This window comes from Dermochelys coriacea, chromosome 8 (genome assembly GCF_009764565.3).
Source record: "Dermochelys coriacea isolate rDerCor1 chromosome 8, rDerCor1.pri.v4, whole genome shotgun sequence".
NCBI lineage: Eukaryota > Metazoa > Chordata > Testudines > Dermochelyidae > Dermochelys > Dermochelys coriacea.
This window is the reverse complement of record NC_050075.1, coordinates 97,199,800-97,219,818: the sequence shown is the minus strand read 5'-3', so window position 1 is coordinate 97,219,818 and position 20,019 is coordinate 97,199,800. Positions and strand designations below refer to the sequence as shown.

At 41.6% G+C, this 20,019-nt stretch overlaps 1 protein-coding gene across 2 annotated transcripts in view; it reads right to left on the bottom strand.

Moving 5' to 3' along the window:
* LRP8 (LDL receptor related protein 8) overlaps positions 1-20,019 on the bottom strand; it is a 277,677-nt gene that overhangs the window by 124,338 nt on the left and 133,320 nt on the right. For both annotated transcript variants that reach the window (XM_038413161.2, XM_038413159.2), the window contains exon 3: positions 616-738. In XM_038413161.2, the coding sequence (XP_038269089.1) occupies positions 616-738 (123 nt within the window). The remainder of the gene's footprint in view (positions 1-615; positions 739-20,019) is intronic.

Genomic DNA, 20,019 nt, shown 5'->3' with positions numbered 1-20,019 from the left:
GTGTGTGTATGTGTGAGAGAGACAGAGACAGAGTGTGTGTGTGCTGGCTGATGGGGAAGTGTATGAGAGACCATGCGCTATCTCTTTAAGCACAGCGGCACTCTCCAGTCTGAAGGCTCATTCAGACTGCAGTAGATGCCAGCAGCTCTGTCTAACTCCCGGGCCCTGTTCCCCCTCCTCCACTCTGCAGAGATGGGGTACTTGGGCGGGGAAGAAGGGGACACCCTGACATCAGTGCCCCCCTCTCCCTGCCTGCTCTGGGAGGGTCCTGGGAGTAGCTGGCAAGCCAGAGGGCAGGAGCAGCATGACAGTAGAGCAGCGGGGGGAGGGGCACCTGAACACAAGTCACCAGATGTGCGCGGCTCTACTAATCAAGCGCGTAGCACTTGATTGACTTTTGTCGCCGCGCAGGTGCGCAGCTTAGAGGGGAACACTGTCGGGAACTTTAGGACTGAATGACCTAACAGAAATTTTCCATCTCTAATTTATTCTAAAACTGAACTCTGAAAATTGAGATCATCCTGCAAACTTCAGGAGGGCAGGTGACTCTGGCTTCCTTACCATTCTAAACCATTTCTACTTTCACAAGACAAATTGATTATCTACAGTACTCACTGCATGTCGCTTCTGATTCATCAGACCCATCAGGGCATTCCTCTTCACCGTCACATTTCCACCTGGCTGGGATGCAGTGGCCATTGTTGCAGGTGAAGTCTGATTCTGTACAGGTTTTCTTCACTGCAAGGAGGAAACAAAAAACAACATAATTCAGTTCAGGAGTGCACACACTCTACACTCCCTTGATCCCCACTAAAGGGAGCACCATACTTGTCATCCACACGAGGAAAAGTAATTTCCCATTCTATACTGGCTTCTCAAAGGCAAAGAAACAGCTGGTATCAAAGAAGGATGCTTTGTCTCTGGACTCTGAAAATCCTATGTCCCCAACTGTACATGTCTTTAAAATAGACTCACTCATTTCTATTTTCATTTAGTCATTTAGCTAAAATGAGTCAAAGTGGGGAATACTTCATTGACCCAGAATAACTAGCTAGCTAGCTTTATTATAATCACTTGTTATATGGAATTGAAAATGTGCTAGATTATTTACAGGCAGGTAAGAAGACAAGGTCCCTGCTTTTAAGTGTATTTGAGTCTAAATAATTACTTCTATTTCATAGATTCATAGATACTAAGGTCAGAAGGGACCATTATGATCATCAAGTCCGATCTCTTGCACAAGGCAGGCCACAGAATCTCACCCACCCACTCCTGCAAAAAACCTCTCACCTATGTCTGAGCTATTGAAGTCCTCAAATCGTGGTTTAAAGACTTCAAGGAGCAGAGAATCCTCCAGCAAGTGACCTGTGCCCCATGCTACAGAGGAGGCGAAAAACCTCCAGGGCCTCTTCCAATCTGCCCTGGAGGAAAATTCCTTCCCGACCCCAGATATGGCGATCAGCTAAACCTGAGCATATGGGCAAGATTCACCAGCCAAATACTACAGAAAATTCTTTCCTGGGTAACTCAGATCCCACCCCATCTAACATCCCATCACAGGCCATTGGGCCTATTTACCATGAATATTTAAAGATCAATTAATTACCAAAATCATGTTATCCCATCATACCATCTCCTCCATAAACTTATCAAGTTTAATCTTAAAGCCAGATAGGTCTTTTGCCCTCACTGCTTCCCTTGGAAGGCTATTCCAAAACTTCACTCCTGTGATGGTTAGAAACCTTCGTCTAATTTCAAGTCTAAACTTCCCAATGACCAGTTTATATCCATTTGTTCTTGTGTTTTTTCACGGCCATATCACATTGGCGGCTCATAGTCATCCTATGATCAACCAATACTCCAAGGTCCTTCTCCTCCTCCGTTACTTCTAATTGATGCGTTCTCAGCTTATAACTAAAATTCTTGTTATTAATCCCTAAATGCATAACCTTACACTTCTCACTATTAAATTTCATCCTATTACTATTACTCCAGTTTACAAGGTCATCCAAATCTTCCTGTATGATTTCCCAGTCCTTCTCTAAATTGGCAATACCTCCCAGCTTTGTATCATCTGCAAACCTTATTTGTCTAACTTACTAATGGCATTTCTAGCATATCCATTAGCTTAGCATGCAGTCACAAATACATGCCTCCAAATACCATGTAACTTCATGAAAAGTCCATTGAAAATAAGTCCAGTTGTATTTCTAAATCTAAGTGACACCTCTCAGCTCTTTAGTTTGTCCATGTGAGTCTGTGGCTTGAGAAAAGTGCTGTACCGATGGACCCAGGAAATTAACTTCTCTGTTTATCTACAGAACTGGTACCATACAGTCAGTGCCCAGCTGTACAAGACTTTTCACACTGCCACCCCAATGGGCCTCAACCCTGACCTGAAGAAACCACTTCTTGGGCCAAGATTGGAATTCAGGCTCTGTAGCCCATTCAATTCTTGGCCTCTTTGCTGACACTACCAACAAGGATGCCAGTTAATGACATTGACGGTGGTAGCTTTTGTGGCTGTTCTACTGGGAACTGGACTGAAACTGCCAAATTCTTTATACATGGGCTACCAAACAGCAATTCAATGGCTTCTGGTCACTTTCAGTCACTACTGACACATAAGGCCTTAGAACAGGTGCCCGATAGGTGAAAAACTCCTTTAATCACACACACACACACAGAAAAGGGGGCACAGCACTGCAAGGTGTTGGCTAGGTTTATATGGCTTAGATGTGGTATTCACTTTCTGTTTCATAAAACATGCAGCTTCCCTGCTTAGACATCCCACAAGGAACTGCTGTGAAGACCATCAAACATATGTGTAATCTATCCAGACGTGCTTTCTATATGGAGTATGCATTTATTCCCCTGATACACATGAGCCAGATACGGATTCAGATATAGGATATGCATTTCCCTTCGTCTCATAAAATCACAGATAGTGAATATTAATGTAGAAATAAAACATACAGTCCAAGATTTTTTAAAAAATAACTAGTGATTTGGGGAGCCAAACCTGAGATGTCTCAAAGGAGTCTGATTTTCAGAAGGTTTTCTGGAAAGGCCTCTTGAAGGTGTTTCAAGTTAGGTAACCAAAACTTGTAACACCCAAAAGCACAAGGCATTTCGGACAACGTGGGCTGCTATATATACTATTTAGTCACCAGTACTGGATATATTAAGCCTGGGGTGACATAGTATAAGTCACAAGCCGAATGCGGCCTGCAAAGTCTTACAGTGTGGCCTTTGGCTGCTCTCAGTACAGATCTGTAGCCAATGGAGGCTACCATCCCAGCATCCTAGAGAAAGGATTCTCAGATCAAGCTGAAGCACTGCATGCTGGGATTTGCTCTTTCTGAAGGCTGCATCTCCATATCAAAGAGAGGACAGATTTAACTTGCTCTATGCAACTCTGGTTAGATTCCCATGTGGCAAACACTTGAGCAAAGTTTAGGCATTCCTTCACTTTCTATGAAAATCTCAAGCTGGAGTTTGTAGTATTTCCTATTAGATGAAAGTCGGACACGTTGTAAAGGAAACAATCACACTTTTACTCAGAATACAAATACCAGATTTTAGTTTAGTACAACACTGGACACACAGGGTAGTTTTTTATTTGTTTGTTTAGTTTGTGTTGTTTCTTCTCACAATGTTATGTTGACTTTCTAAGAAAGACAGCGTCTGTGCATCTACCTCTGTCCTATTCCACAGTGGTATAGATAGTGACATGATTATTTGTCCACTGTGACAAAGTTCCTCCTCTACCTTGGTGGGTCTTGCGCTTATTGACGGATTTGCTCGCCTTGGAACTTCACGGCAGTCCTCAGCTTGGCTGTTTTTCTGAACCCACCGTCCAGGTGGACTCCTCCTGTGTATGACCAGGAGTTGGGAGGTTTGGGGGGAACCTGGGCCTGCTCTCTGCTGCGGGTTCCAGCCCAGAGCCCTGTGGATGCAGCTCTCTAGAGTGCCTCCTGGAACAGCTGTGTGACAGCTACAACTCCCTGGGCTATTCCCCATGGAATTCCTCCCAACACCTTCTTTATTCTGACCATAGGACCTTCCTCCTGGTGTCTGATAATGCTTGTACTCCTCAGTCCTCCAACAGTCCGCAAGTCACTATCAGCTCCTAGTGCCTCTTGCTCCCAGCTCCTCACATGCGCACCACAAACTGAAGTGAGCTCCTTTTTAAACCCAGGTGCCCTGATTAGCCTGCCTTAATTCATTCTAACAGCTTCTTGATTGGCTGCAGGTGTTCTAATCAGCCTATCTGTCTTAATTGTCTCCAGAAGGTTCCAGATTGTTCTGGAACCTTCCCTGTTACCTTACACAGGGAAAAGGGACCTACTTAACCTGGGGCTAATATACCTGCCTTCTATTACTCTCCTGTAGCCATCTGGCCCGACCCTGTCGCACCACATTGCAATGGAACAGCGATTCCCCCATTGACAACATTCTGACCAGACTGGTATCTCTGGGACACGGAAATGAAAGTTTAAGGGTTCATCAACAGAGATGACAGAGATATGCAGTCCCTTCAACAACACAAACCTGCTCACAGCAGATGGTGCCACTGATTGCTTTGTTCCCTTGATACTGTTCTTAAGCAATACAATTAATATATTATCGGGAATCATAAAAGGGAGAAGAAATACATTATTGACAATAACAGTGTGGCATCTGGAAGATATTAATATATTCCTTGTATGTAAACTTCCTTTCTGCAAAATGAAATTGCACGCAACTACCCTCTGGCATAACCAGAGGGAAAAGCATTCCAGTTAGCTAGATCCACCCAGTGGTCTAATAGTCCTGCCCTAGATAAATCAGCAGGAAAAGAGCAATGCATCTTTTACTTTAAATACTGAACATTTAAATGTGATCCATGACCATAAATTGACAATGTTGTATTTTTTTAAATCACTTTTTCCCCTTAGAGAATGCCATGGGGGAGAGGCTCCTTTTATAGTTTTAACTGCTCCCCTCAGAAATAGCCAAGCAAAACTAATTATCCCCATGAAACCTACACAGATTTGCTTCCCTTTGCTGTAAACAGAACAAGGCAGATTTGTTTCCATAGCTCTTGAAAAATGAAAGTAAATAAGAGGTTACGCACTTTGTGCAGCAACTGTGGTTTTCTGAGATGTGTGTCCCCATGGGTGCTCCACTTCAGGTGTGCATGCACCTCTCGAGCCCTGTATCAGAGATTTTCACTTAGCAGTGCCCGTTCAACCCACGTATGTGCCCTATGCCTCCTTGTACTGGATAACCAGGACTTATAGGGATGCGTGGGTGAAATGCTCTCAGCTCATTCTCCATCCAAACATCCCCCAAAGAACAGTCCAAAGCAGAAGGGAAGGAGAGTGGGTAGTGGAGCACTCACAAGGGCATGCGCCACAATAAACTTCACTTATGGCACAACTTCTTCTATAAGTTGTGTCCTTATGGGTGCTCTACTTCAACTGACTTCTGATCAGTATCCCCAGATAGAGGAGGGAGGTTTGGAATAGAGTCCAGAATTGAAAATAGCACAGCAGAACCAAGTGCTGCATTGGCTCTGACTGCATGGATTGGGCGTAATGTTTTAAAAACATATGCATTGAAGCCCATGTAGCAGCTCTACATATTTCAAAATATTCTTCAGTAATGCCATAGCTTTTCCTGCAATCTAGTTGAATGTGCTATCACCCTTTTGGGTGGAGGGAGAGATGAATGCCTTCAGCATCATCATAACAAGGGATATCTGGATGTATTATTAATCTCAATAGTATCTGAGTAGAGAGTGATGACCTCATAGACCTATCCAGGAAGGAAATGAAGAGCTTAGGTGACTTTCTAAATTGCTTGGTCCTATCTGAGTAAAAGGCCAATGTTCTTCTAACATCCAGGATATGTAAACAGGATTCCTGTAGAGTAGTGATTCTCAACCAGGAGTCCGGGGCCCCCTGGGGGGCCGCGAGCAGGTTTTAGGGGGTCCACCAAGCAGGACCAGTGTTAGACTCGCTGGGACCAAGGAAGAAAGCCTAAGCCCTGCCACGCAGAGCTGAAGACTGTGGCCCTGAGCCCCACCAACCAGGGCTGAAGCAGAAGCCTGAGTAACTTAGCTTTGCTGGGCGCCCTGTGGCGTGAGTCCCTGACAATTGCCCTGCTTGCTATCCAATAATGCCGGCCCTGGCTTTTATATGCAGAAAACAAGTTGTGTGGCACAGGAGGGCCATGGAATTTTTATAGCATGTTGTGGGGACCTCAAAAAGAAAAAGGTTGAGAACCCCCAATGTAGAAAACTATCTGGCTTGGGGAAAAAACTGATAGATAATTGACTAAGATAGAACTCCGATAGAACTTTAGGCAACAATTTAGGGTGCGGACGTAAAGAGACCTTCTCCTTAAAGAACACTGTAAAGAGGGGGATCTGCCATCAAGGCTTCAATCTCCCAGATAAATATAACACAGAACAGATTGCCATTGGTTTTAATTGAGGTCTCATAAGGTTGCAGTAGGGGTTTCCAATCTGCAGACAAAGATTCCCCAGACTCTTAATAAACCTAGATGATATGGGATGAGCAAATATGAAGAATCCTTCCACCAGGGGATGAATGGCTGATATTGTGGCCAAATGGACCTTCATTGAACTAACTGATAACTCCTATTCTTTGGATTCAACAGATAATCCAAGATGACTGAAAGTGGCACCGAGTCAGGCAGGAGGCAACAACACCAACAGAAAAATCTCTTCTACTTCTGCAGATAAGTAGAGAGAGTTAATCTCTTTGTACTATTCAGTAACACCTGTCGTACCTCCACACAGCAGGAGGATTCTAACCCCATGAACCATCAAGGAGCCACACCGATGCATTTGGTGCATCCGATGAAGTGAGCTGTAGCTCACGAAAGCTTATGCTCAAATAAATTTGTTAGTCTCTAAGGTGCCACAAGTACTCCTTTTCTTTTTGCGAATCTGTTTAAGGGATGGTAGGCTCTGGATGTCTATAGCAGTAAAAGGTTATAACCCAGCATAAGAACATAAGAATGGCTATACTGGGTCAGACCAAAGGTCCATCCAGCCCAGTATCCTGTCTCCCGACAGTGGCCAATGCCAGGTGCCCCAGAGGGAGTGAACCTAACAGGTAATGATCAAGTGATCTCTCTCCTGCCATCCATCTCCACCCTCTGACAAACAGAGGCTAGGGACACCATTCCTTACCCATCCTGGCTGATAGCCATTAATGGACTTAACTTCTATGAACTTATCCAGTTCTCTTTTAAACCCTGCTATAGTCCTAGCCTTCACAACCTCCTCAGGCAAGGAGTTCCACAGGTTGACTGTGCACTGAGTGAAGAAGAACTCCCTTTTATTTGTTTTAAACCTGCTGCCCATTGATTCCATTGGTGGCCCCCTAGTTCTTATATTATGGGAACAAATAAATAACTTTCCCTTATTCACTTTCTCCACACCACTCATGATTTTATATACCTCTATCATATCCCCCCTTAGTCTCCTCTTTTCCAAGCTGAAAAGTGCTAGCCTCTTTAATCTCTCCTCATATTGGACCCATTCCAAACCCCTAATCATTTTAGTTGTCCTTTTCTGAGCCTTTTCTAATGCCAGTATATATCTTTTTTGAGACGAGGGGACCACATCCGTACACAGTATTCAAGATGTGGGCATACCATGGATTTATATAAGGGCAATAAAATATTCTCCGTCTTATTCTCTAACCCTTTTTTGATTCTTAACATCCTGTTTGCTTTTTTGACAGTCGCTGCACACTGCGTGGACGTCTTCAGAGAACTATCCACGATGACTCCAAGATCTTTCTCCTGATCGGTTGTAGCTAAATTAGCTCCCATCATATTGTATATATAGTTCGGGTTATTTTTTCCAATGTGCATTACTTTACACTTATCCACATTAAATTTCATTTGCCATTTTGTTGCCCAATCACTTAGTTTGGTGAGATCTTTTTGAACTTCTTCACAGTCTGCTTTGGTCTTAACTATCTTGAGCAGTTTAGTATCATCTACAAACTTTGCCACCTCACTGTTTACCCCTTTCTCCAGATCATTTATGAATAAGTTGAATAGGATTGGTCCTAGAACTGACCCTTGGGGAACACCACTAGTTACCCCTCTCCATTCTGAAAATTTACCATTTATTCGTACCCTTTGTTCCCTGTCTTTTAACCAGTTCTCAATCCATGAATGGATCTTCCCTCTTATCCCATGATAACTTAATTTACGTAAGAGCCTTTGGTGAGGGACCTTGTCAAAGGCTTTCTGGAAATCTAAGTACACTATGTCCACTGGATCCTCCTTGTCCATATGTTTGTTGACCCCTTCAAAGAACTCTAATAGACTAGTAAGACATGATCGCCCTTTACAGAAACCATGTTGACTTTTGCGCAACAATTTATGTTCTTCTATGTATCTGACAATTTTATTTTTTACTATTGTTTCAACTAATTTGCCCGGTACTGACGTTAGACTTACCAGTCTGTAAGTGCCAGGATCACCTTTAGAGCCCTTCTTAAATATTGGCATTACATTAGCTATCTTCCAGTCATTGGGTACAGTAGCTGATTTAAAGGACAGGTTACAAACCATAGTTAATAGTTATGCACTATTACATTTGAGTTCTTTCAGAACTCTTGGGTGAATGCCATTTGGTCCCGGTGACTTGTTACTGTTAAGTTTCTCAATTAATTTCAAAACCTCCTCTAGTGACACTTCAATCTGTGACAATTCCTCAGATTTGTCACCTACAAAAGATGGCTCAGATTTGGGAATCTCCCTAACATCCTCAGCTGTGAAGACTGAAGCAAAGAATTCATTTACTTTCTCTGTGATGACTTTATCGTCTTTAAGTGCTCCTTTTGCATCTCGATCGTCCAGGGACCCCACTGGTTGTTTAGCAGGCTTCCTGCTTCTGATGTACTTAAAAAAAATTGTTATTACTTTTTGAATTTTTGGCTAGCTGTTCTTCAAACTCCTTTTTGGCTTTTCTTATTACATTTTTACATTTAATTTGGCAGTGTTTATGCTCCTTTCTATTTACCTAACTAGGATTTGACTTCCACTATTTAAAAGATGCCTTTTTATCTCTCACTGCTTCTTTTACATGGTTGTTAAGCAACGGTGGCTCTTTTTTAGTTCTTTTACTGTGTTTTTTAATTTGGGGTATATATTTAACTTGAGCCTCTATTATGGTGTCTCTGAAAAGCGTCCATGCAGCTTGCAAGGATTTCACTCTAGTCACTGTACCTTTTAATTTCTGTTTAACTAACCTACTCATTTTTGCATTGTTTCCCTTTCTAAAATTAAATGCCACAATGTTGGGCTGTTGAGGTGTTCTTTCCACCACAGGAATGTTAAATATTATTATATTATGGTCACTATTTCCAAGCGATCCTCTTACAGTTACCTCTTGGACCAGATCCCGAGCTCCACTCAGGAGTAGATCGAGAGTTGCCTCTCCCCTTGTGGGTTCCTGTACCAGCTGCTCCAAGAAGCAGTCATTTAAAGTATCGAGAAATTTTGTCTTTGCATTTCGTCCTTCGGTGACATATACCCAGTCAATATTGGGATTACTGAAATCCCCAACTATTATTGAGTTCTTTATTTTGATAGCCTCTGTAATCTCCCTTAGCATTTCATAGTCACTGTCCTGGTCAGGTGGTCAATAATAGATCCCTACTGTTATATTCTTATTAGAGCATGGAATTACTATTCATAGAGATTCTATGGAACATGTGGATTCATTTAAAATTCTTATTTCATTTGATTCTACATTTTCTTTCACATATAGTGCCACTCCCCTCGGCACGACCTGTTCTGTCCTTCCGATATATTTTGTACCCCGGAATGATTGTGTCCCATTGATTGTCCTCACTCCACCAGGTTTCTGTGATGCCTATTATATCAATATCCTTCTTTAACATGAGGCACTCTAGTTCACCCATCTTATTATTTAGACTTCTAGCATTTGCGTACAAGCACTTTAAAAACTTGTCACTGTTTATTTGTCTGCCCTTTTCTGATGTGTCAGATTCTTTATGTGAATGAGTTGGCATGGGAAGAAGCTGCTAGCCCCCCTGCCTCCATCCAGAAATACAGAAAATCATAAAACAGGGTTACATTTCATGCTGGAAAACTCAATGAAAACTTGGATCATGGGTTTATCAGAAAAACTGACAAGACTCCATCTGAAAAATAGAGAGCAAAGGAGTGACACCACAGAAGAGCTCAACATCTTATCAGATAAAATAATTGTTTTTCACTTTTGAGACTAGGACTAGATGGATGGAAGCATTAACTGCAACAGAAACGAGTGGCTAGCCATCCCCATAACCTGACTACATCATTTTATCCCAGTTTACTTTGCAACACTTAAGAAACTCAACTAAGCCAGTACTCACAATGAGCTAAATATCCCTGATAAATAAGTATTGGGATCCTCATACAACTTTGGGGAGACATTCTATCACTCTGGAATATGCACTACTTGAGAGTTAACAGCGGGTTTGAGTTTATAACAGTTCCTCACTTCTGATTACATATGGAACAATCATCACACTATTACAGACAACCTCCTAAATAACTACCCCTCCAAATTAAATAAAAAAAAACATGCTCAACTCCTAATGAAATTCAAAGTGTGTCTAACTCCCTTAAAGTCTTTTGAAAATCCCAGTTGACACATTACAATACTGTTACTGGAATATTATCAAGTGCTAATGTAGAATACTGTGGTATTGATTTTGTAAAGGAGACGTCACAACATGGAGTATATTGTAGCGAACCTCATCTTTATTACAGACTTGTGGCAGGTAGATCAGTTGTGGCAGGTAGATACTACAGTTCCCAACACACAGTGTTGCATCTTGACCCAAGCATAACTGCCCTTGGTTTCACACCAACACCCTGCATGCTGGGAGTTCTAGTCCCTGCAGGACACATGTCTGCACTTGCATTGACAATGGGGTTGCTTGTGAGCAGCACTTCAAACCTCTGCAAGCCACTCCTACTGGGAAAATCCTTTCCACAGGAAATCCCATGGACAGAAACTCATTGTGTTGCTAGCTACATAATGGCATCAGATAAAAGCAGAAAGTTGAGATGTCAGGAAATCCCAGTGGACATCCACTGTGGAGCTCTTTCAATTTTCAGACAGCCAAAGACACCTTGAAGTAATGAAAGGGAATATTTAATCAGTGCTCTGAATTTGGCAGAGTTTTGTTACCGTTATCTCAGCAGGCAGGTGCACTTATAAAGGTGAGATTAATCAAATAATCTCACGTACTTGAAAATCCAACAGAGATCACATGTCCTTTGATACCTCACATGAGAGACATTTTAAAAGCAACGTCTCTCATGGACTCCCTGAACTAGTCACATAAAACAATGCCAGATTAGCAGAAGTATGACTGAAGGTTTCAGGTCTCCTTGAAACCTGTATTACACCAACCAAAAATAAAAGTGTAGCTGCTGAGTCTAAATTAGCCTTGCTGATCAAATAAATTTAAAGGAGAAAAGAGATGTTACAGGAGATTTATCCTAATATTAAAGGTATCCAATATTGTGAATTTTAAATGAAAATCATTTAAAACTCTTATTTAAAATTTTTATAGATTCATAGATACTAAGGCCAGAAGGAACCACTGTGATCATCTAGTCTGACCTCCTGTATAACAAAGGTTATAGAATTTCCTCAAAATAATTCATAAAGCAGATCTTTTATAAAAACATCCACACTTCATTTAAAAATTGTCAGTGATGGAGAATCCACCATGACCCTCTGTAAATTGTTCCAATGGCTAATTATCCTCACTATTTAAAATTTATCCCTTATTTCCAGTCTGAATTTGTCTCATGTTATACCTTTCTCTGTTACACTAAAGAGCTCATAATTAAATATTTGTTCCCCAAGTAGGTACTTATAAACTAATCAAATCATCCCTTAACCTTCTCTTTGTTACAATAAATAGATTGCATTCCTTGCGTCTATCATTGTAAGGTATGTTTTATAATCCTTTAATCATCCTCGTGGCTTCTTCTCTGAACCCTTTCCAATTTATCAACATCCTTCTTAAATTGTGGGTACCAGAACTGGACACAGCATTCCAGCGGGAGTCCCATCAGAGCCAAACACAGAGGTAAAATAACCTCTCTACTCCTACCCGAGATTCGCCTGTGCATGCATACCAGGATCGTATTAGCTCGTTTGGCTTCAGCATTATACTAGGAGCTCATGTTCAGTTGATTATTCACCATGAGCCCCAAATCTTTTTCAGAGTCACTGCTTCCCAGGATAGAATCCCCTCATCTTGTGAGTATGGCCTGCATTTTTTGTTCCCAGATGTTTACAATTAGCCATATTAAAACATGTATTGTTGCACTGCACGTGTAATAACCAATTTATCTGGAATGGAAGCAGGGGCACCTTATTCAAAATCATTAAAGGCAGGCTGTTTTGTGAGTTTTGTGAAATGAGTTGATGGTTTCAATCCTAGTGGATATGTGTCTGCATCACCATCAGTACTGGCAATATTTGCCCCTTTGATAGGAGTCTCAGCAGAGAGGTCAAGACTGAATGTACCATACAGACTAAAGTACCCTAGAAGAGGTCCCTTTGAAACAAGGCATGCAGCTCTCTAACGTGAAATGATCTTATATGGCAGACATCGCCTTAGCTGTGGAGCTACCAAGGTGCTAGCCTATCTCGCCCCAGCCAGCAGTCCAGACTGCCCTGCCTCTACTCTCTGGAGAGGGATCCTCTATTGCATATCTAAGGATTTCTACAGATGTAAACAGTGCCTGTCCTGCTGAGCCTCTATGCTCCATAAGAGGCTCTGCTCTAGAAAAGTTCCACCAGGCCAGTATCTTCTCAAAAAGCCTTCCCCTGCTGTCTTTTCTTGGGGCTTCATGGATACATACTCTCAGATCCCCTCCCAATCAGCTCCCACTGACAATTTAAGGCTCACAAAAAGGGATTCTGTGGCAGTTTTTCAAGGGGGGTAATTATGCCACCATTTGTGGGGTTGCGTAAAATTGCACAGCACACAGAATCAGTGGTTAATGAGTGGTTTGAATATTTTTGATCATACTCCCTCCCAAAAACAATAACTTGAAAATATTCCCAGCTTTGGATGGGAAGGGACTGACAAATCCCAGACTGCGTCTTCACTGGATGCTATTGATCATCCTCATTTTGCTGTGATGAGCTGGCAAGTGTGAAGGTGCCCGTCACTCAACTTTCTGAATGTCTTAGTTGACTCTCACTTTGAAAGGTGTAGTTTCTCCCATCTAGCTTATTGGGAGAAAAGGCCTGCGTCTGACAAATACACTGATGGGCTCTTAGAGTTAGTAAAAATTGTTATGACTACAGCACCTAGACGCTCCAACAATGATTGTAGCCCATTGTGCTAGGCACCGTAAAAACACACATTGAGAGACTGTTCCAGCCCCAAACAGCCTACAGTCCAAAGAGACAAGACAGACAACAGTTGGGAGAAAGGAAACAATATTTGCCCCATTTTACAGACAGGGATTTATATGCAGAGACAGTAAGTTACTTGCTTAAAGTCACTTGAGAAATCTGTGACAAAGCCAAGTATTGCACTTCTTATCTCCCAAATCCCAGCTCAGTGACCTGAACACAAGACCAAATGTCCTCTCTACAGAAAAAACAGCTATTGGTTTTGCCACCAAAAGTGAAACATGTTTCTGTAACTTCATGCTGCTGCAGTGTGTCACCTCTTTGAATTACTTGATTCACTCTCACTAATCATTTTGTTCCCAGGCATTTGTTTCACTAAAGTCATCATTGCAAATCCTCTCAGATTTTCAATAGTGACTTTAGCGCAGGGGTGGGCAAACTTTTTGGCCAAAGGGCCACATCGGTGTTGAGAAATTGTATGGAGGGCGGGGTAGGGAACGCTGTGCCTCCCCAAACAGCCTAGACCCGCCCCCATCCGCCCTCTCCCACTTCCCACCCCCTGACTGCCCCCCTCAGAACCTCCGACCCATCCGACCCCCCCTGCTCCTTGTCCCCGACCACCCCATTCTGGGATCCCCCTCCCCTAACCACTTCCTTGGGACTCCACCCCCATCCAACCCCCCTTGTTCCCCGTCCCCTGATTGCCCCCCCGACCCCTGTCCACACCCCCGCCACCTGACACCCCCCGGGATTCCCACGCCTATCCAGCCCTCCCGGTTCCCTGACTGCTGCCCCCCCCCAGAACCTCCACCCCATCCAACCGCCCCTGCTCCCTGTCCCCTGACTGCCCCCTGGGACCTCCCACCCATCATGCTGTTCAGAGCAGCAGGAGCTCACAGCCTTACCGCCAGCAGGAGGGCAGGAGCAGCAGGCCAGAGCACTGGCGGTGTGGCTAGGCTGTGGGGGAGCGGGGAGAGCGGGGGAGAGGCTGGGGGCTAGTCTTCCCAGCCAGGAGCTCAGGGCCCGGGCAGGACGGTCCCACGGGCCGGATGTGGCTCGCAGGCCATAGTTTGCCCACCTCCGCTTTAGTGAAACAAATACTGGGGCCTTTGCTGACACAACTGCAGCTCTGATTCTCTGGTTTGTTTTTTTAACACAGTACAATGCTGTTACGAGACACATGATCTTTGGGGAGAACTATATACAAATTATTTCACAGTAAAAAGCTTCTGAAAATTCCCCTCAAGCACTTGACATCAGTCTGTTCTGCTATTTCTGAGGACTGTATAACAGGGACCACATTCATCCTTGGTAAATGCCACTAAAGTCAATGAATAATTTTGGCTCTAGTGGCCTGTTTGCCAAATTGGACATGGATGTTTTTATGCTAGGTTTTATTCACGTATGTTTTACCATCAGTTTAAAGTCAGACTTACATAGCATTCACCGAGGCATTCAGTGCTCCTACTTGACAGCACGGTCACAGATAGAGCTATGTAATACTCCCTGACAGAAACAAGAACATAACACGAAAAAACTAAACGCTTCAAAGGATACTCTATTTTGGAACAATCACAATCATCAGACTCTCTAGCTATAGCTGATGCTGCCCTAAATCCCTTGTGGCTAAACTGACCTAGCGGTTCTTAATGACCATGCAACTGTATATATAGGGGAACAATTAACCCCTTGATGCACGAAGTCAGGCTTCCCGAACAAATATACTGATGGCTACTTGCTTTAGGAAATTACAAAGAATTCAGATAAGTCCATAGAACAATTTCAGCTCCCACCTATAAACATGGGTGTACCTTCTCTGATGGGTATCAGCAAAATCAGTGATTGCACAGCTGCAATTGAAGGCAAAATTTGTTCTACTGTTCTCAGGGCTTGCATTGAGGGCGGACTAGAAAAGGGGCATATGGAAATGCAGTTCCTTTTGTTGAATGATACATATACAGAGAAAGAATAAAGGGAAAAAGTCATTTTTTAGGGTTGCCATCTGTTATGATTGTTATGGGATCATTCTTATTTCAGTATGGTGATGCCAAGTCCTGTAAGCTTAGCTGGTGGGACAGTCCCAAAATAGCTAAATGCCCGTGTAACTTAATCGGATCATGCTGTTGCATCATAACGTTACAGCATTAATCCAATGTGGTGATGCTGTGTCACAGCAGCATCCTTACATTGCATTGATTCAATGTTAGGACAACTTTTCAGTGCATGAGTTTAATCACATATGACATAAAATTAAAGCCAGTAACTCGACCTATAACAAAATACACCCTTCTTATCCTGCTATACCTGAACTTCTATGCCATCAAATCCATTTTAATAACAAGTAGTCATCTAGTAGTGAAACCTTTTAATCCCTAGCAAAGTCCCTAAGACCACCCATCTGACGTGTTCTGATCCGGCTTCTAACCTTCTTAAGACTTTCAAACCATCTTAAGCTTATAGGCTCATTGTAACCTTCCTTTTCCCAGTCCTATTCAAGGTGTTTTTCTAAAAGCACTGCATTAATCTCTAGTTTATCCACTTCTGCCTAACCAGCTAATTGTCACTTAAGCTATGCGAACGCTTCCGTAAAAGATTCCAAAGTCACATCAGTTTCACCCCATTTTAGGTTTTATTACTAACCTCAGACTTGGCCCAGGTTGAGTAATGATTCATAAATCTTTCAAACAAACCAGGGCAGAGCTTCAATCAAATTTAAGACCGTTTCAAGTGAGTTCCCAGCCTCCTTATTGGTTATGGGAAAGGGTTTGTTCTAACCAAAGCAAAATGTGGCAATTTCAGCTGAGCTTCATTTTGAGTTTTCTCAAAGTGAAGCTTGGGTGGGAGTCAGTAAAACCCTGAGCTCTGAAGTCCCCACTGAAAAATAATAATTCAAGTCCCTGGAAACTAAAACCAATATACTTCTCACAGTACAGGTTAGCTCCCACAACACACACACAAACACACACACATCAATGGAGACAGGTTTCAAAGGGGTAGCTGTGTTAGTCTGTATCAGCAAAAACAACAAGGAGTCTTTGTGGCACCTCATGCCCAAATAAACGGTTCGTCTCTAAGGTGCCACAAGGACTCCACATTGTTTTTACACATCGATGGAGCTATGCCAATTTACAACAGATGAGGATCTGGACTAGTATACGCAAAAAGAAAAGGAGTACTTGTGGCACCTTAGAGACTAACAAATTTATTAGAGCATAAGCTTTCGTATATTTACTATTCATCTTCAAGTTACCAAATATTTTTCGAGGCTCAAAGCAAAAATCTCAGAGTAGGTCCTTTCACTTACAACTCAACTACAGTTTTACCACAAGGATTGACTTCATAACCAATATAAACATAATATAAAATATGAGGCATATACAGCCTGTTTTTCAAACTTGAGTGTGTTCATTTTGCATGCACACTTACCATGACATCATGGGCAAATGGTAACTTTGATATGGAACTTGACATTTGTATGTGCAAATTTACCATGCATAAGTGGGGTAAGGAACACAAAAATTAGATGCCAAAATTGCTTGTGATAATTAAAAAAAACAGACCCATAATATAAAAATCACAAATTAAATATGAAATTGGAAACCAAGCAGGAAATTAAAGTAAATCTCATAATTCACAACACTACCATGATGAGATGAGGAAAATTTCCGCACTGAGATCCCTGAAATCAGGATCCATGATTTACAATATACACAGAAAGACTGGATTCTTTCAGTGGAAAATGATCTTTGCTGTCTGTATGTGCTGAGCAAAGAGGACAGCAGAAGAGTCTGGAGTAACTGAGAAAGTATTATTGGTGTTGTGTGCAAATTCCCTGTTAGTAATCATTTGGGAAATGTGACGCTAGTCTAGGCTCTTGAACAGGGAGTGAGATGTGTAGAAATATACTTTGATGACTCTGCTTTGCAGCTGAACAGCATGGGAAATAACAAAACACTTACTACTACTGAGTTGTCCTATATGTTTTTTCTTTACTGGAATTTTGACATCATTGTACAAGACTTTAAAACATGATCCAGTTGATTAAAATTGAATCATATTGTTTGTACCTTCCTCCCCCGCCAATCAACAAAGTATCAATTAAAAAAAAGTATTATAGAATTAAAAAATTAACAACCTCGATTCAGTTGCCCTGATGGAAGAAAATACAGCACTCGAAATTCACACTTGTCAGGTTTCTCAGCAGCATGATAAGGTATGTCTAAATATGGAAGAAATTGGAGAATCATTTAGGATTTTCCAAAGAGGTTTAAGTAGCATTTTCCAGTTTCTCTTGTTTGGTTTTAGCCAAATTAGGGCTCTTTTTCGAGTAAAATCTGTTTTGCTGGGATTATTTAAAAAATGGTCTGTCCTCCTGGGAACCTATATGCATCGTCCTGCATTCTTTACTTCCTTGGATGTCAAAAGTGACCAAACAGAAATGGAAATTGAAAAGCAATAACCAATATACTAAGGCAGGAAAGAGCTACACATGGTAAGTACTAGTTATGTCATCTCACAGACTCATTGACTTTAAGGTCAGAAGGGAGCATCATGATCATCTAGTTTGACCACCTGCGCTTGCAGAACCTCTAGTACTTTACTGGCAGGCACTGAGATATCACAAAGAGTAATCCTAATAGAACAGAACAGGCAACACCTAAAAGATGACAAAAAAATCTCATTCGGTCTCCAGCTCTGTCTTAGCTAGTCCACAAAGGACAAGACAGTTCTGTTGAACCTGGGCACTGGGAAGCTGGCTGAATCACACACACACACACACAAACATTTTTAAAAAAATCTCTCAGAAGCAACCATCAGTTGCACACTGAATAGCAGGTTCATCCTCTGATCCAAATCTGTCAGAGAGGAATAATGCCAAGCAAATGTCTACTAACACTCCACCTAGAATCACTGGTTTGCTGGGCTTTCATGTATTGATATTACATTAAATAATGTGATCTGTCTAAAAGTTTAGCAGTCTCTTTAGCCAAACAGAGCTACCTCCACTGATTACCTTTTAAAATATTTTATATGCCGTATTATTAATGGCTAACATATTATAGCTATGGAATGACTAGGCACAACATAGGAATCATAATACATGCAATAATGTTTTAGACTTTTTAAAAAAAACATTAGGAACAAGTACCAACAAGTTCGCTTATCTTTAGCTCTATAATCATCAAAGCAAAAAAGACAACAGTATCTACCGCATTTCACTGACTCTTGGGAAAATCCACAATGCCTTACAAATGCCTATAAGATGATCTCATGGTTTGAAGGGCCAGAGAAAACACAAAAGACTTTGCCCTTTGTGATGCATGGAACAAACTGAAGAAAGCACATGGTACCGTGTAACTTTCATGGCTAACTGAATTTGTGAATATTGTAGAAGCAGGTTGTGGAACCAGTGTCAAAATTATTACTGGATACACTTTAACTTGCTCCAGAATTCCTGTAAACTGATATGAAACTGAAGGGAAGCAGGTTTTAGAGTAGCAGCCGTGTTAGTCTGTATTCGCAAAAAGAAAAGGAGTACTTGAATGCATCCAATGAAGTGAGCTGTAGCTCACGAAAGCTTATGCTCAAATAAATTTGTTAGTCTCTAAGGTGCCCAAGTACTCCTTTTCTTGAAGGGAAGCAGAAGCAGAAATCACTATAGACTGTAGCTTATCTCTGCAATATCCCTGACTAAAACAATCCATTTGTTTCCAGAGATATAAAACTAGGGTAATTATTATATGTTACGATTGCTAATAATAATATCAACAGCATGTTTCATCCAAAATACTTTACAAATGTACATAGATGAATCACTTCTCCCAGCAATAAAATGCTTCTAACATGCAGCACACTGCAGTTCAACAGCACTACAAACCAGAATAGGACAGGAAGTGAAGAATTCATGTCCACTGCAAATAGGAATTGATACAAAGAAAATGTAAAACCACAAATAAAAGAACCATAAGCAAAATAATAAACAAGGACTTCCAGGAGTTTATGATTCTTTGAGAGAACACCACTGCCTAAGATCTCTCTATCCTATATATAACAGGATTATTTGGACTGCAGAATTCTATTGTCTATTGTATTTGGCTTGTTTTACTCACCTGGTTAACCCTGTTGATTTCAATAGGGCTACTTGTCTGAGTATGATGAGGGGATTTAGACCTATTACTAAAAAGAAAAGGAGTACTTGTGGCATCCAATCCGAATGCATCCGATGAAGTGAGCTGTAGCTCACGAAAGCTTATGCTCAAGTAAATTTGTTAGTCTCTAAGGTGCCACAAGTACTCCTTTTCTTTTTGCGAATACAGACTAAAATGGCTGCTACTCTGAGACCTATTACTGACACAATTAAAGAAGCAACAAACATTTAATCAAACCACATATAAGTGCCAAGTACTAAAATTGCGGAGATTTGCAGTATCTGACCCAAACTGATTTTCATTAGAGCTCCCAGCAACCCATTAATTAAAATGCATTATTTAAAGCTTCTACGGGGCTGAAACCATGGGGATCCAGTTTATGGAATTTATGCAATTATATAAAGTTGATCTAACTACAATCCACATTCTTGT